At 34.2% G+C, this 18,458-nt stretch overlaps 1 protein-coding gene across 1 annotated transcript; it reads right to left on the bottom strand.

Annotated features, from left to right (window-relative positions):
• Window positions 1-8: 8 nt before the first annotated feature.
• On the bottom strand, window positions 9-14,872 carry LOC138320787 (uncharacterized). The gene is made up of 5 exons (XM_069264002.1): window positions 14,775-14,872; window positions 8,081-8,197; window positions 6,095-6,685; window positions 1,875-1,958; window positions 9-1,123 (listed from the first exon to the last, which is right to left on the bottom strand). Exons 2-5 carry the CDS (start codon window positions 8,157-8,159, stop codon window positions 357-359), a joined length of 1,521 nt encoding a protein of 506 aa, XP_069120103.1. The 5' UTR covers window positions 8,160-8,197; window positions 14,775-14,872; the 3' UTR covers window positions 9-356.
• Between the last annotated feature and the right edge of the window lie 3,586 nt (window positions 14,873-18,458).

Genomic DNA, 18,458 nt, shown 5'->3' on the forward strand with positions numbered 1-18,458 from the left:
ATAATGTACGAGATAATGCATTTTATTCGGATACTTGGTGGACAAAGGGAGACAACTGTCAATATTTATCGTAATTATTATAACATTTTCATACAAGCAATTATAGAAAAGATTCCTGAAGTTTGTGAAAAAATATAAATATGACAGCATAGGCTTCAAAATCAAATCTATTGGTTAGAAAAACAAACGTATGCAATTTGATTTTATCTTCTGCTGAAGGACTTCTACCTTATACTCGCTGTGAGTCGTTAGCACTATATGCTAATCTTAATAAAGTTGATAGCATATAAGGTAACATCGCTTTCTGTATTTCTTGTTGAGAAAACACAGACTGAATTACAACAATAGCTCTACTATTACATTTTTGAAATGCTCTGTTGCGATGATCGTTCCAACCCGTAAAGGAATGAGGCCTGGAATATTCGTTTCTTATTCAAATAAACTGCGAAAAAGATTTTCTGCACATTAGTTGGGTCCTGCCAGCTGTATACGTCTAATACTACACTAGCCGGCGCTTCTCCAAGATACGAACCTTTAGTTTCTAGAACTGGAAACCAACACATATCATCTTTATAGTGGCGGTAATGTCCGGCTAGGGCCGCCTCAGTGGCACAGTCCGTACAGAATTTGTAATAGACGGCGTAGTTTACGTGGAAGTTAATGTCCATGTCACTAGGTCTTGTACGAGTCGTTGTCTTAAAGGCATCAGAAGGAGGAACGATATCTTCTTGTCTTGAGGACATTATTGGAATGTCGTGTTTTCCAACATTTGAAACTAGTTCCTTCATCCACGAAGGGAGGCTAACAGGACGTCGTGTTTCCGGGTCAATGTTAACGGCTTTACACTCCACATGCACAAGTTGCTCCATGGACGACAAATCAAAAAGGTCTTGGGTTACAGCATAGGAACTGTTGCCGATAGACGCGAACACGACCCTATGGAGAAATTCACGGTTTGAATGTGATGTTTGCTGGTGTAATTTGGGAGAATAAACACTGTTGTCTTGAACAGAGAAAGCTCTTAGGTTATCCTCCATGAGTTTTCCAGTGAAAAATCCCAATCTTTCTGATTCAATATAACAGTCGGTTAACAGACGATTTATTCCATGTATAGAAAAACGGTCTGAAAAGATAAGAAATGTATAACAACATCTAGAACGGTATAGAAACATTTCGGATAGCAAATAAATAGGTCTACAGTTTCAAACGATTCCAGAGAAATGATTTAATGTGTTTAATGTATAAAAATCCTTTAAATGTCTAAATTCTAGGATTTCCTTTCATTTCCCCTTTAGGATCAACAAGTAAATATTTTTGACCACTTTGACCACTTTTGGCAATTGCAACGGGTCCAGACATCATTTACTTTTAACAAAAGGATTTCGACTTTCAAATTAAAACGTTCATTAATCTATAACAGATTTGCACCAGACCACAATAATGTTACACTGATTGATATTCAACAACGTCTATGCAATCATATAACAAATATAACTATAGGAACACTATAAGTGTACATGTAAAACAAATTCATTTTATCACAAATGAACACAAAGCACGTTCTTACCAAATTACACAGAATGACGACAATATACACTACAATAAATAACGTACATTTTTGTTTTTTAAAACTTTTGCTGTTTTGGTTTTCGCCCTTACTATGCATTACTTTTTATCGGATATTTATAGACTAGCCACCAAATATTACATTTACGTGAAAATTTCGAGCCCAAAACCACGACCCAATGGGCCAATAAAGTACTCATCCCATACAAAGCCAATAGTGGCTGCTAGTAGAAATAAAATGCTACATAATCAGGGCATAATAATAAGGGCATACGATACATGAAGTTAAATAGCATTAGATTACTTACCTGCCCGGTCGTAGAAAGACCCCGATAACTTTGGTACCACCATGTCCACCTGCTGCTTTGTAGGATGTTTGGTCTCCATACTGTCTGATCTCAAATAAGTAGAAACAAAATATATCATGATACAGAACATTGATGCTTTTTGAAATGTTCATTCGATATCATACATAAGTTGTAAAGCTATATCTCCCCTATCTTCTATGTATGTTATATCTTCTAATCTATAAAGCAATACACATAACATTGACATTTTTATATCCTACGTAATACCTAACGAAATAATAAATTTGTTACAATAGTAAAACTGCCTCTATGTCGCAATAACATTGCTGTTAACATTTTCAACAAAACCGTTTGTTATAAACCTAACCAATCGTTTGAGAGGTAGAATGGTTCACCTAAGCGAACCAAGCGACATCGGAAGCTCATCCGGCTTACAATGGAACGACTACCGTACCAGGCATCTCCTGTACCAGATAATCTTAAAATATAATTAAAATTTATCAGTATTTTTTTTAATAAAAGTTGATGGAATAATACGAGAACAATACACATGCTCCGTGCATTCTTAATTGACTACAAACATTCAGAAGACATGAACAGTTAATGCAGAAAGTAAATTAGATATTGCAGAAGTGTCGGGGCGTAGAAATCTCATTTTGGCCCTATGTGAAAGTTCGTAGTTTAGTTTGGTTTATTTTGTATTACGTCCTAATACGTAATATCAATAGCCATTGTCATATAAAGTCGTACCAGGTTTGATGGTAGATGAAATCCGGAGTATCCGGAGAAAAAACCACCGACCTACTGTCAGTAATGCTTGGGTCACAATGATCGGCCGATATCTGGACATAGGGTAATCGGGAGTACACCGCTGATTTTGGCCATTTTCCCGACATCGGATAATACCAGTAAAAAATGTGTCACACATCATTTACATGAAAAGGAGGCCGTGCGGTAATCGCACGGCGTCTGTTTCCAAAGAGAATGTTTTGTTGGACAACGAAGCAGTGAATGCCGACCGAGTGTCTAATACTAATCGGCCGATTATCATAAGTTGTCCGGGCGATAACCGGCCTAATCTCCGGACACCGTACGAATATCTTACGGATATCTTGCGAATAATGAACGATATTTGTACCAGGCCCGGACGAATGCCGTGTGGTGTGATTGCCACTCGATTCCCGACCGGATATCGGACGATACTTAAACAATATGTGAAGGATATGTGGCTGGTTATGGAAATCTACTGGACACCGGAGCGATTTTAACTTCGAGATAAAACTCTTCGGGTACTTCCATAATGCTGCTTGAGAGCCCCGGCCACCGGCCGGCCATGTCTGGTGTCCGGCCGGGAACCGAGCTAAAATGGCTTTAAATAGCATGCCGGGAATACATTCTAAGCCTAATCGGAAGGGGTTGTGACCGAAGCATAACTGACAACTGACCGGCACGGGATGCGAAATCGCGATCCAGAGGTGGAGGACTTGTGATAGTACAGAGTACGTTTGGACATCTTTTAAAAGCACTCGGCCACCGCAGCCCCGAACGGACGTTCAAAGGGAGATAACGTCATCGTCGTAAAATGTGATTCCTTACATAGAAAACAATTTTAGACTTTTGATTTTCAAACATTCAATTTTAATCTAATTGATCACTGCTATTTATTATTATCATTATGATTGTTGTGATATTTTCTTTGATGATGTAACCTTTGTCAAAATATGAGACATAATTCATCCAAATGCAATTGACAATTAAAGTTATATGTGCCGTATTTTTCATACTCACGAATCCAGATGAGCTTTTAATATGTTATTCATTACCAAAAGTAACCATTATTTTGAGAATTACACTACTTTCAATCCATAGGTTTTTATTTTACAAGCACATATAAGAGCTGAAAATGATTTTTGGCAGTACTGCCAAAAATCATGATATTTACATCTATAGTGAATTGAAATATATACATACAGTCAGACCATGAAGCCAAATTGTGGTCTTCAATTTAATTTCACATTTTTACAGTGTTATTAGTAATTGTAAAGTGATATCTGCAGGTATGTTTCCATCTAAACATACATAACGCATAAAATACATCAACTTTATAGTATATAATGTATGTGTTGTAGCTAATATTTATAAGGCATCTGAAGCCATTTGAATGACTTTCAAAGCTTATTTCATCAAACCATGTGGTTTTCAATAGATTAATGAAGAAAAAATAACATGTCAAAATTTTTGTCCAGTTACGGCACATATAACATTAAGTGTTAAAAATTTGATATATCTGTAACTTAATACCTTCATCCAAACTGTATATTATTACACTTCGGCTGATGTATATATCGTTACAAATATCTTATTTATTTGTAATAAGACAATCGTTGTGACCGTTTACTTCCACCAAATCCATTTAACAGTACATGTCGGTTAATGTAATTTTAGAATTAAGCAGATATTAATGGAATAAGCCTTCCCCGTCTACCCGAGTCTACATCTATAATGTATCATTCACTTCACCTGAGAAGTTACGGACGATTTGTCCTCGTATCACATACACATACACCTGTATGACAAGAACTAGATCTCGATTAATACACTGCTTACTACCTGTACGATCTAGCCTTTCCGCCTTAAAGCTTACTGGCCGTCCGGGCGTGGTTCTTTTGTCTAACTAACAAAGTCCTAATACCCGTGTCTGGTCGACCTACCTTTGGGATCTATATCATACCATACATATGACATAAACTACATATGAACATACCAGGCTCCTTCGCTCCCCGTATTGAGGTTTATAACACACGTGACATATATAAACGCGGCAAAAGGTCATATATTAGGGGTCAAAGGTGGACAGGTACGATAACGCATTCTACCTATCTAAATAGTACGTCGTAAGTGTATTTATCGTGAGGAATACAGTATGTTTGTAATAGGGTTACGATACATATCTTTTTTAAGTTCGATTCGGACGTATTCGGTGTTACGTTGTATTTGTTGCTACTGAATCGACCTCATAACCTAGGTGTTAAAATGATATGGTTTGACATAACCTTATCCAATATGGGTCAAAGACGTAATATCCATGGTATGTTGCTGGTAACAAGGTATACGTACAAACGTAAAATCAATGTCTGTAGGATAGACTTTCTTCGAACAGTAAATATGTAGCAAGTATCACGGTCACTAGTATAGCAGGTATGAAAGACAGGTATGAAAGACAGAATCCTTTAGTAGCAAAATTAAGGCATATGAATTGAACATAAATGGAAAATCTTCAAATTAATAATAATATGAGAATATCTGTTCCACATGAATACTAAATAAATCTGCATATTTTCGCACATTTACCAACAATATCGACAGTATGACAAATGGAAATCAATTCATGAATACTAAAATGGATCCTTTTGTTGTACTTTAATGGAGATTTATAAACGTGTAAAATGTCGTTTGATAAAGCGTTTACATGAATCTAATGTATAGTTGTCACACACATTCAATAAAACTGAGAATCATTTGAAATGTTAAACGAATAAATATTAACTATATCTGATATTTTTGTCTAGTAATATAATCAGGTTTGCATTTAAGACACGATAACTTTCATTAAAATAGTATTCAAACAAACAGCAAACCACAGATAGAATTAAGGCGATTTGAGGATAAAGAAGAAATTCCCTGGAATCCCGAAGTGGACAAAAGGAGACACAATGATATTGTCAAAGGTACTAAATTTGAAAAGCACCGTGTTTCTGATTACACATTGCGTATGATAGCAGCAGTAAACGTTTAGAAACCTAGCCTGTTTTATTAGAAGACTTATGTAATAAATGGTATTTTGATAACAGATTTGGAATGAAAACACGAGTTAATTGAAAACAATTTTATTAGTTGACAAACCGATGAAATTATAACAAAAATTACATAAGTGACTAACTGGGAGCTACATGTATTTCTTGGAGTTTCATATCAATGAAATATAAAATGGTACCTTGAAATATAAGCCATAAGTTTTCTTCATATATTTAAATTGAATCACTTCTACATTTTTGAAATGCTCAATTGCGATGATCTTTCCAACCCGTAAAGAAATGAGGCCTGGAATATTCGTTTCTTATTCAAATAAACTGCGAAAAAGATTTTCTGCACATTAGTTGGGTCCTGCCAGCTGTATACGTCTAATACTACACTAGCCGGCGCTTCTCCAAGATACGAACCTTTAGTTTCTAGAACTGGAAACCAACACATATCATCTTTATAGTGGCGGTAATGTCCGGCTAGGGCCGCCTCAGTGGCACAGTCCGTACAGAATTTGTAATAGACGGCATCGTTAACATGGAAATTCATATCCATGTCACTAGGTCTTGTACGAGTCATTGTCTTAAAGGCATCAGAAGGAGGAATGATATCTTCTTGTCTTGAGGACATTATTGGAATGTCGTGTTTTACGAAATTTGAAAACATATCCTTTACAAATGTAGGAAGCTTAGCAGGACGTCGTGTTTCTGGGTCAATGTTAACTGCTTTAATCTCCAAATGTGCAAGTTGTTCCATGGACGACAATTCAAACAGTTCCTGTGTTAAACCAAATGAAGTGTTCCCAATAGACGCGAAAACAACCCTGTGGAGAAAAGCGCGGTTTTCTTGTGAAGATTTTCGGTATAATTCAGGAGAATAAACGGCGTTCTTCTGCACAGTAAACGCTCTGAAGTTCGTCTCCTTGAATTGTGCAGTACAAAATCCCTTTCTTTGTGATTCAATATAACACTCAATGAAAACCCAAAGAAGCCCGTGAATCGATAGATGATCTGAAAATACAACAATATATATTATAAGGTTATTAGAATTAAAATATGTTTAAAATACAATAAAAATATTCATAAAGGATTACCACGTATATGAACATTTTGTTCCTTATACTCGCTACATACAATGACAGAACGAAAGATATAGTAATCAATTAAATATTAAATCAATTACTTTTTATTCTGTTTTTAAAGGATTAATTTGAACAGATAGTTTATGTTGTGGATATATAAAAAAGTCGGAATACAATTTCAATGAACCTCGAAGCGGTTTATGATGATAGTTCACTCAAATTTTGTGATCTATCCCGTATCATTAAAAACTCTATTTAAATTAAATCCGTATACATTTTAATTTACTGAAGAAAATCTCTTCAAATTCCCGAATTCACTTTGGAATTCTTTTTTTATGAAATCAATACGCACTAATATATCAGTCAATCAGAAGCGACGTTTTCCTTCATAGGATGATAAAGTAATTTTTAAACCTATGGAAATGCTTGTGTAAAGCAAAATTGAACTATTCAACAATCAACAAAGCATTGGATGAAAACGCCTTAACAATTTATGTAAACTGTATATTGCCCAATGTTTGTTTTTTGATTTAATAAAGCTATTTTAATTATCTTTCTGTTGGGATATTCTCGAGGCAAATAAATTGTACGTAAAATTCTTATTTGGTTTTATATCAAGGTTACGGTCATAAAAATATCAGGATATTAACGATTGTCAACACCTGTCGAGTACATGTAATTTAAATGTACGCCATGTAATAAATTAGTGATTTACACGTTTGCCTCATCACACACAACACTTAACACATTACAAGACGATACAATCCTGATATACCTTTTTGATGATTGACACCGATCAAATGTTGTTCTCGATAAATAACCGCCTTTATCGAAGGAAGTTAACGCTATGCGACAAAAACATGTTCCAGACGTTGAATACAAATGTAAGTAATGAGGTTGTATAATATCCGGTAAATCCTAAAACGAATATACGTACCCGGCCTAGTATACCTTTTAGCCGGGTACGAAATGGTCCCTATTTGTCGTAGTGGAGTACTGCTTCAGAAAATCACTCGGGAACAATTTTCTATACATGTACTATACTACATTTTTCTTGTATCATAGTTATACGTGAAAAAATAATGTCTCGCCGTGAATTCGATATTTTATACGGTTCAGTTTTATTGCCTGGTAGATAAGTGATATAAAACAAGAAGGATAAAATGCTTACAAACGTTTTAACAATGATTGGCACGATCATTTCATAGCTCCATTGGCAGTAATAGGCACCAACTGTAGCTCTTAAGACGACACCATTATTTGTCTAAAAGTCTTTTGAGCTATAATATTGCAGCTAGGTAAATCCGGACATCAGATTACTTACCTGTCCGATCGTAGAAAGACGCCGATAACTTTGGTATTACCATGTCCACCTGCTGCTTTGTAGGATGTTTGGTCTCCATACCGTCTTATCTCGCGTAATTACATAACAATAGATACACTGGAAAAAAAGGCACACATAATCATTTCCAATGAATTCCATTTAATCCATAACTTGGCTATAAATCGTGAACGGTTATACCCTTTTAAGATGTAAACTTTATATGCACGAAAGGAGAATCTATCGGATAGAAAAAATATATAGAAACACAATTTAACAAAGCATGACAATTTATTGACTCGTGCCCTATCCGGGCCTCGAACTCACGATCTACGGCACCCAATCGCCTAGCCAAACATAGCCGCTTTGTTAAATTGTGTTTCTTTGATATTTTATAATGTCCATGTAGATGTAGAAATGGCATTGACATGAGACGGCGGTTGTATACTCGGGGACAATAGTTTAACATAAATGGAAGTGTATTGAATACAAATCAGATGATTTCTCTCTTGGATTTTTTTTGTATAAAAAATAAATACTGATATAACATAAGAGCTATTTAAGAACAACACAGTTCGCCTAATACATACACAGTTTTGAAAACCGAAGATATTAGTTGTGCAAGAGTATATGCCCTTTTGATTTTGATTTTTTTTCTCTGTAATTCAGTTTTGCTTGTAACGAGTATTTTCGTTCGCGTAAGAATTAATTTATCAACTCACAAAAACAAATGGCGTCAACGCTTGTATGTCGCTCCCGATTCGCTGAGATAACGGTGAAATGATTTCATTGAAACAAATGACCCAAAATGAATTTAGAATTTTTAAGAGAGTATCATAACTTAGTAAATAGAATTGAAAGGTTCAATTTTAATATATTTAATGTAGATATATAACACAAAAATCTTAATATACGGCCTCGCGGCGTTTCCGTTTGTTTATCGCTACTGGTTGGCATGCAGATATATATATATAGCGGCGTAATTATTTCATTGACAAAATAGTCCAAAAATGAATTTGAAATTTTCAAACATTTAATTGATACATTCCACACTACTAATTTGAACACCTAATTTAACAAGAAGATGTTTTGATTTTTTGGAATAAAATTTTAATAAAAAGAATATTGTAATTATTTAAGGCCCACTACCTTTCCGAAACGGTTTTTGATTTTTAAAATGGGAATGTAAAACGAGATTAATAATTTTGTCGAGTGGCAAAAGTTATTAACTTAACGTTAATACTACACTTATCATCACCTCCTAAACAATTTAATTAAAATAAATAAAATGTTAATTTTCATAACGCGGGTCGTCTTATGTTTTCCCCGTCGTCCTAAATACTGCGCGGTAGTTGACTATCACTGCGGCAGACGGTAAAACAGCGAAATGACTCTCCATTGTTATCATCATATTACGTAGGAAATTTTGCATATGTTTGGTATTGTAACCTCATCTTAGGCCATCGGTATATATTTTCTGAGGTAATTAATGTTTTTAAGAAATCTTTATATTTTGCTCCGGAAAGGTAGTGGGCCTTTAATACTCATCGCAATGTTAAAGATGTTCCATCGCTGACAAATGGTATTTTTTCTCTATCAAAAAGGAGCAGAAAATTAAGTATTTTTTCTTAGGTTGCAAAAGTTACTTACCACCTTTGAAAAGTTTGAGCTTCTAATTTTATTTCAAGATGAAAATATTAAAAATGAATAATTGCATCCCGAAAAAATCCCGAGGCATTATCTCCTTTATCCTTTGGACAGCCGTAACGTATCTATGCGTAATTCTGCATTTGCCCCATTTCATGCACCCTTCTGGAGCCCCACTGAGACCATCGAAAACTAAATCCTAGTTTTTTTTGAAAAGGAGATGTTCATCACTATATAACATGTCAATATCGATTCGGTCATTGCATTAGTGACGTCACAAATCACCTTTGAACATGCCCAAATAAGTCAAAAATTGAGGTCTGGAGTCCGGATTTTAGTGTGTACCCGGAAACCTGTCGTTGTGAGTTTAATTGTCAAAATACAGATATGCAGATGGTCTTAGATGATAGAAGAGATCTCAAAGTAAGAGAAAATAGAGAGAAAGGGGGAAGAAAGGGAAAATAGCACCGATTAAAAAAAACCAAGTCCCATGCGCAGGTTTCTGCCTTCCATGACCCGTGCGCGGTGACCTTTAGGGGACTGCCATAACATTAATGCAATGTTTCGGTGCAGTAGATGAATATATTAGTGAATATATTAGTAATATTTACGTTTTTTAAAATGAACATGATAGAGTGGAATCTTTCAATATAACCCAGTGCTAATCTAAATAATGTCACAACAGGTGATATTTAAAAACTGCTTATAAATGGCATTTCCGTTGGGTTGAAAATTAACTTTATGATCCCATAAAGGAAACAATGACGTCGCCATTTGTAACATTTCTTTTGATATGCTGATATAACAGCATAATGATCATATTGTAAAAGAGTTCAAAATTACATAAATATAGAGTTTTGTGGAGATCTAGCAGATTGAATGATGAACATTTCTTTGAATACATGCTCATGTTATTGTGATATATCACAAACCTCTTCGCAATCTATTTAGATCACACTCAGATTTTTGTTATATCTCCATAACATAACAAAGACTATTAACGTTAACCCTTGAATAATAATACAGTCAAATAAAGTACTACCACTTAAAGATGCTCCACCGCTGGCAAATGGTTTTTTTAACTATCAAAAATAGGAGCAGATGATTTAGTATTATTCTTCAGTTACAAAAGCTACTTAGTTTACACCATTACCACCATAGAAAAGTTTGAGCTTCTAATTTCACTTCAAGATAACATATGAAAAATAAATAATTGCATCCCGAAAAAATTCCGTGGCACTATTTCCTATATGGAATACAAGAACTGATAGCGCATGCACCAAAGGTGAAATAAATCATTTATGTTATTTTTGTGTTAATTAGGCATACATATACACGATTAAACACAAATTATTGTTCAAATAATGAATATCATTTATGCTCTGTCGGCGGACGAGCATATTCAAATCTGTTATCTGAATGTTTTTATTTGCCCTTGTAATTTCTATGACATAGATATTTTGTATAGCCGCACAGTCACACTTATTATATAAACGATTGATCACACAATTAGACTTAACATCATCAGCCTAAATGTCTGTCCTACCTTTTGGATGTCTGTATAAACACCACCCCTGCTTACCTTGATGGAGACAGAATTCATTTACTCAAATGGTCACATGTTTAGTATGAGGTTATTATTTAAACGCCGTAATGAATCAAAGGTCAGGGGTCAGAGAGCGATATATGATAACGCATACTGGTATTTATGTCACCACTCTCCCTTGGTCTATTTTTACACTGTTGAGAGCAGCATGCCTTAGACATATATACAGATGTATATCTAATGAATACCATTGTATCATAATCTGCTATTGAATGTATGTGCAGGCCTTCTGCTTCCAGGTATTCTTGAACACATTGTATTGCATGCTACTGAAGCTTATTTGAACAAACACATTTTTATCAAATGAGCGAATGTGAACATGAGCAGTGACCATGAATTCTAGCGGGGTTCATCCAAAAATTACATGCCATAACAACCAGCTGTTGAGCGATAGATGTCTTCTTTGTTATACAAATCATCAATTGTAAATATAAACTTACAATAACCTAAATATATAGCATCTAATAGTTCGGAGAGACGAGAACTGGATCTGGCATGGGTAAGGATCCCCCAGAACTGAAATGTAGGCTACCTGTAAGTTGATTCTAGATTTCAAGGATTTCAACAATATTTAATTCCAGGATTACGCCTAGTGGAAGAAAATGTTGAAATATTGAAAAAAAAAACCAAAAAAAAACATAACAGATTTTAACCCGCAGTTAGAATAGAAGTAAAACTAGACTGACATGGTATTACCATCGTCATCACGGAATAATTTGATAAGTAGAATATAAGATTCTATAATAAAATGTTAAAGACTGCTTTTTTAATCTGGCCATTGCATGAGCGGGACATATAGCGTAAAAGACAAATTCATCGTTTACTCAAATTATAGCAATGAAGTTTTACCTTGAACTTTAACATTACAATTGGTAAGTCCCTGGATATCAGAAACATGCTGTATCCCTCAACCCTTTAATTTAAATTATACTAATGACCGGCGCCCTGATATGACATTGATTTACTTACTAATAAGATTCGCTTTTATATATGGCATACCTCGTCCAAATCACTTTTACATGGCATACCTCGTCCAAATCAATTTTACATGGCATACCTCGTCCAAATGACTTTTACATGGCATACCTCGTCCAAATCACTTTTACATGGCATACATCGTCGAAATCACTTTTATATGGCATACCTCGTCCGAATCACTTTTATATGGCATACCTCGTCCAAATCACTTTTATATGGCATACCTCGTCCAAATCACTTTTCTATGACAAACCTCGTCCAAATCACTTTTACATGGCATACCTCGTCCAAATCACTTTTATATGGCATACCTCGTCCAAATCACTTTTATATTACAAACCTCGCCCAAATCACTTTTATATGACAAACCTCGTCCAAATCACTTTTATATGACAAACCTCGTCCAAATAACTTTTATATGGCATACCTCGTCCAAATCACTTTTATATGGCATACCTCGTCCAAATCACTTTCATATGGCATACCTCGTTGAAATCACTTTTATATGGCATACCTCGTCCAAATCACTTTTACATGGCATACCTCGTCCAAATTACCTTTTTATGGAATACCTCGTCCAAATCACTTTTATATGGCATACCTCGTCCAAATCACTTTTATATGGCATACCTCGTCCAAATCACTTTTATATGGCATACCTCGTCCAAATCATTTTTATATGGCATACCTCGTCCAAATCACTTTTACATGGCATACCTTGTCCAAATCACTTTTATATGACAAACCTTGTCCAAATCACTTTTATATGGCATACCTCGTCCAAATCACTTTTATATGGCATACCTCGTCCAAATCACTTTTATATGACAAACCTCGTCCAAATCACTTTTACATGGCATACCTCGTCCAAATTACTTTTATATGGCATACCTCGTCCAAATTACTTTTATATTACAAACCTCGCCCTAATCACTTTTATATGACAAACCTCGTCCAAAACACTTTTATATGACAAACCTCGTCCAAATCACTTTTATATGGCATACCTCGTCCAAATCACTTTTATATGGCATACCTCGTCCAAATCACTTTCATATGGCATACCTCGTCCAAATCACTTTTATATGGCATACCCCGTCTAAATTACTTTTATATGGCAGGCCTCGTCCAAATCACTTTTATATGGCATACCTCGTCCAAATCACTTTTATATGGCATACCTCGTCTAAATTACTTTTACATGGCATAACTTGTCCAAATCACTTTTATATGACAGACCTCGTCCAAATCACTTTAATATGGCATACCTCGTCCAAATAACTTTTACATGGCATACCTCGTCCAAATTACGTTTATATGGCATACCTCGTCCAAATTACGTTTATATGGCATCACTCGTCTAAATCACTTTTATATGGCATACCTCGTCCAAATAACTTTTTTATGACAGACCTCGTCCAAATCAATTTTATATGGCACACCTCGTCCAAATTACTTTTATATGGCATACCTCGTCCAAAATACGTTTATATGGCATACCTCGTCCAAATCACTTTTATATGGCATACCTCGTCCAAATTACTTTTATATGGCATACCTCGTCCAAATCACTTTTACATGGCATACCTCGTCCAAATCACTTTTACATGGCATACCTCGTCCAAATCACTTTTGCATGGCATACCTCGTCCAAATCACTTTTATATGGCATACATCGTCCAAATTACTTTTATATGGCATACCTCGTCCAAATTACTTTTATATGGCATACCTCGTCTTAATCACCTTTATATGGCATACCTTGTCCAAATCACTTTTATATGGCATACCTTGTCCAAATCACTTTTGTAAAACAAAAGCTAAATGTAAAATTATTGAATATTAATGATATTGATTCAATATAAATAGAAAGTTATTGAATATGGATATCTATAGTTATTGAATAATACATCGCTTGACATGGCACACTTAAACTTGTTTTAGTTTAATCTTTCAAATTGACGATAAGATGATATTTAATGGTTTAATGCCTTTATTGAATCATTTCACACTTAAAATCAAAAACAATTTAAAACAGATTTAAGCGAAAATAGTACAGAAACATTGGTATCAATCATCTATGCAATTATATGTTATCGTTAAAGTTATCCCTTGTTGGCCCCCAAATCCAAAGTGCAAAACCTACCTCGTCCAAAACCTATAGCCTATAATCCATGGTAGGTTTTGTAACAGCGAGCGGTCAGCTTATCAACATTACGTAACTGACATGTACAAAAAGTGGTGGGTATTATCAGTGTTTAATGGGTATTTATGATAAGATCTTACTAATGACATGCGACATGAACAAAGTTCAAACTGAACTGTTGTATTACATGCGATCGGGTCGAGTTGTAGCTACCTGTAGCCTATATGACAGACTCATTTCAATGCACACCGAGTAAGTGATGTTAGGTGTTTTTACGGAAATCGTTTATTATAAACTGTAAATGCATCGCTAATACATACCTTACATGCAAGTACACTTGTCAGTAGGGACAGAGTTAGGCTATCCACACTCTCTGAAGAAGTATTTCACCAACAACCGGATGTTTACCATTGTCGGGGCACCATAGGGATATTCTATACTTCTATATGGTCAACATACTACTGCCTACATAGAAGATGAAGCCATAGTTTATTATGGTACCGATAAAAGTACAAAACCGTAATGCTTGAGTAGGGCATTTTGTCATTTTCAAATGCCATACATTATTTAATAAATAGTAGCTTTAAATGATGAGTGTCAATTTGGGCCCTCTGGTGGCCTTGACCGATAAGCATTATTTTTTGTTTACAGATACCTGGGGGTTAGGACATCATGATATGACGTTTGATTAAGGTCAGGTCGGAGTCCCTTATGAGTTATGGGGGTTAAACAGCAGGGACAATTTTCTGTTTTGTCCCGTTTTGTTGGAACCAGATTATATTTTTGAATGTTTTTTTTATGAATTACAATGCATTTATTTGTTAAAAATAAAACATTTTGGAAACTATAACTTAGTGTAAAAAAATAAGGTCACAGTGACATAATTTTATACAATGTTAATTATGTAAAAAAATTGTATCTGGTACCATAATATAGCAGAAAAAAGTTATATATCATATTAGATTGCATCGAACAATACATTTTTATATTATATACTTAGGCAAAAAATATGTTGTGGATGAGATGGAATTGGGGAGGGGGAGCAGGGGGGAGAGGAGGATTTTTTTTAATATTTTAAACTTTAAAATACCAATAAATGTATTGCTTTGTTCAGAAGTAAGATAAACTGACTCGAATAGTATTATTTTTCTGAAATAAATCGCATTTGAGAGAATGTAATTATATATAATACAATGCATATTTAAAACATTTACAAAATCATTATTGCATTTGAAAATTTTATAGTAAAGTATTTGAGCAAGTATATGACCCTCTGAACATAAGCAAAAACATTTATTGGTGTTTTAAAGTTTCAAAAATAAAAATCCCCCTCACCTCTCCCCCCTGCTCCCCCTCCCCAATCCTTTCTAATCCACGTTCTTCTTTGCTTAAGTTTATAATATGCAAATATATTGCTCAATGCAATATAATATAATGTATATAGCATTTTGTCAGGTATATTATGGCACCAGATGAACTTTATTCTTAATTAATTAACATTTTACAAAATTAGGTCACTGTGACCTGTTTTTTGACATTAAAATTTTTTTTCCAAAATCTTTACATTTTAACATATGAATGCATTATAACTCTTAAAAATAATTCAAATATATAATTTGGTTCGAACAAAACGGGACAAAACAGAAAATTGCCCCTCCTGTAACCCCCCATAACCTACAAGGGACTCCGATCTGACCTTAATAACATGTCATATCATGATGTCCTATAACCCCGGATATCTGTACACAAAAATAATGCATATCGGTCATGGCCACCAGAAGGCCCAAATTGACACTCATCCTTTGTGACTTATAAAGGAAAATTTCTCAAAAACGATATCAGGGTTTGGGATACTTTGTAACTCAACTGCAGCATAAATAACTAAAATTGTGGAAGCAATATTTTTTTGTTAAATTAAAAAAGGTGTTTTTTGATTTTTTCGTGAAATTAAGTGTGGTTTGAGGTCATACATGCCATGTTGAGCTTCACCGGCCCCGAGATCACGTTGTGCAGACGAGTTCTACACTGCGAAAGATTGCGCATTCACGCATTCTTAAATTAATTTACGGTTTCCGTGAATTCTCGAAATAAACTAACCTACTCTTCAATGGACTTTGGTTAGATAAAATATGTTTGTACATTTTATTTCCCTGGAAATGTATTGATCTGGTGTATAGCCAATGTATACTAACATTGTAACGTAAAATGTTAGAATATAGTTACTAAATACCTTTTTCATCACAATTACATAACTTTATCGTTCTATAGCTATCCACAATACTGTTACTCACTGGTCGAATGTTGTTAATGGATTACTTTTAGATTATCAAAACAACAGCATGTGATATGTGATAGTATCGATAAAACGTGACAGAAGTATGACTTGATTACCAGCATGACAGAGTAATGTGAATGGTTTATCAATGATTTATAACATATTCAGATTAATCTAGTAATTATCGAAGGTATTTTTACCAATTTAAGTCGTAAATCTGAAAGTAAACTTGTGGCAATATAAGCACATAAATATCAAATCATTAACAAGGAAGTGCAAAAAATAATTGTTGTAATTAACTTGAATAGCATTACTTCTGTATTAACGTAAATTCATCGGAGCACCCGCCTATACAAAGAAGTCAGATACACCCCACAAGGGATTACTGGGTTTAGTGTCTATGGCATCCAATAACCAACTCTACAAACATAACCTAACTACAATTTTTATACAAACATGTACATGCAATCACACACAGATAACAATTAATTTAGCTATTACCATATACGCCCATCTCCCCAAGAATGCATTGACACTTGTTGTAGTAGAAGTGGTTGATGATTTTAATTATCTAGGTATGTTTTTTTAAATTATATTGGTAAATTTAACAAAACTCAACAACAAGTAACTGAAAAGGGCAGAAAAGCATATTTTGCATTATCAAATAAATTAAAAAGTCATAGTTTTAACACTGAAACATTATGTTCAGTATTTGACACTTACGTAAGAAGTGTATTAGTCTATGCACGTGAAGTATGGGGTTTTCATAGAGCACTTGAGGTTGAAAAAGTACATGTTACTTTTTGTAAAAGAATTCTAGGCGTCGGTAAAAACACTTGTAACGATCTTGTATACTATGAGCTAGGTAGATTGCCTATGCATATTATCCGGAAAATGAAAATATTGAAATACTGGGTAAAACTTAACGAAACCGATAATTGTATATTAAAAGCATGCTATGATCAAAGAATATTAGATAATGATGATTGGATCATGAATATACAAGCCGAACTGAATAAGCTAGGATTGGGGTATTTGTGGAATAGTACGTATGAGAGTAATATTGTATATAAACTAATTGAACAAAAATTTTATGATGTTTGTACTCAAGAAATTTTAAACAGGATACAGAATTCCTCAAAAGGAATTTTATATCAACATCTAGTAGACAATTTTGGTTTACAATATTATTTAAAGAAACCCATTCATCATATATATATCATACGTATAAAAACAGTATTACAAGTATACGATTAAGTAGTCATAAGTTAAATATTGAAAGTGGTAGGTTTCAAAATGTAGCACGACCTAATAGAATCTGTACAGTTTGTAATACCAATGATATAGAAGATGAGTTTCACTTCATCCTTAAATGTCCTCTTCATACCCAACTACGAGTTAGATATCTGAAACCTTATTATTTTTATCATCCAAGTGTGTTCAAACTTGTTCAATTACTCAGTGTAAATAATGTCAAAGTTTTAAATAATCTCGGAAAATTCTTAAAACTTGCATTTCAGAATAGTGTGGGCTTTTTTATTAATCGGAATTACAATTCCAGAGTGGTCTTGCATTTAAACTTTCCCCAAATATAAAGTAATTTGACCATGCATAATTTCAAGTTATCTGTGTGTTATTTTTTTAAAATCATTTGTTGTATTATTGTTAAACATGCTAATTGTATTTCAAATTGACAAAGCATATCCAAAAATTCGTTTTTTTTCATATT

Source organism: Argopecten irradians, chromosome 4, assembly GCF_041381155.1.
Source record: "Argopecten irradians isolate NY chromosome 4, Ai_NY, whole genome shotgun sequence".
Lineage (NCBI taxonomy): Eukaryota > Metazoa > Mollusca > Bivalvia > Pectinida > Pectinidae > Argopecten > Argopecten irradians.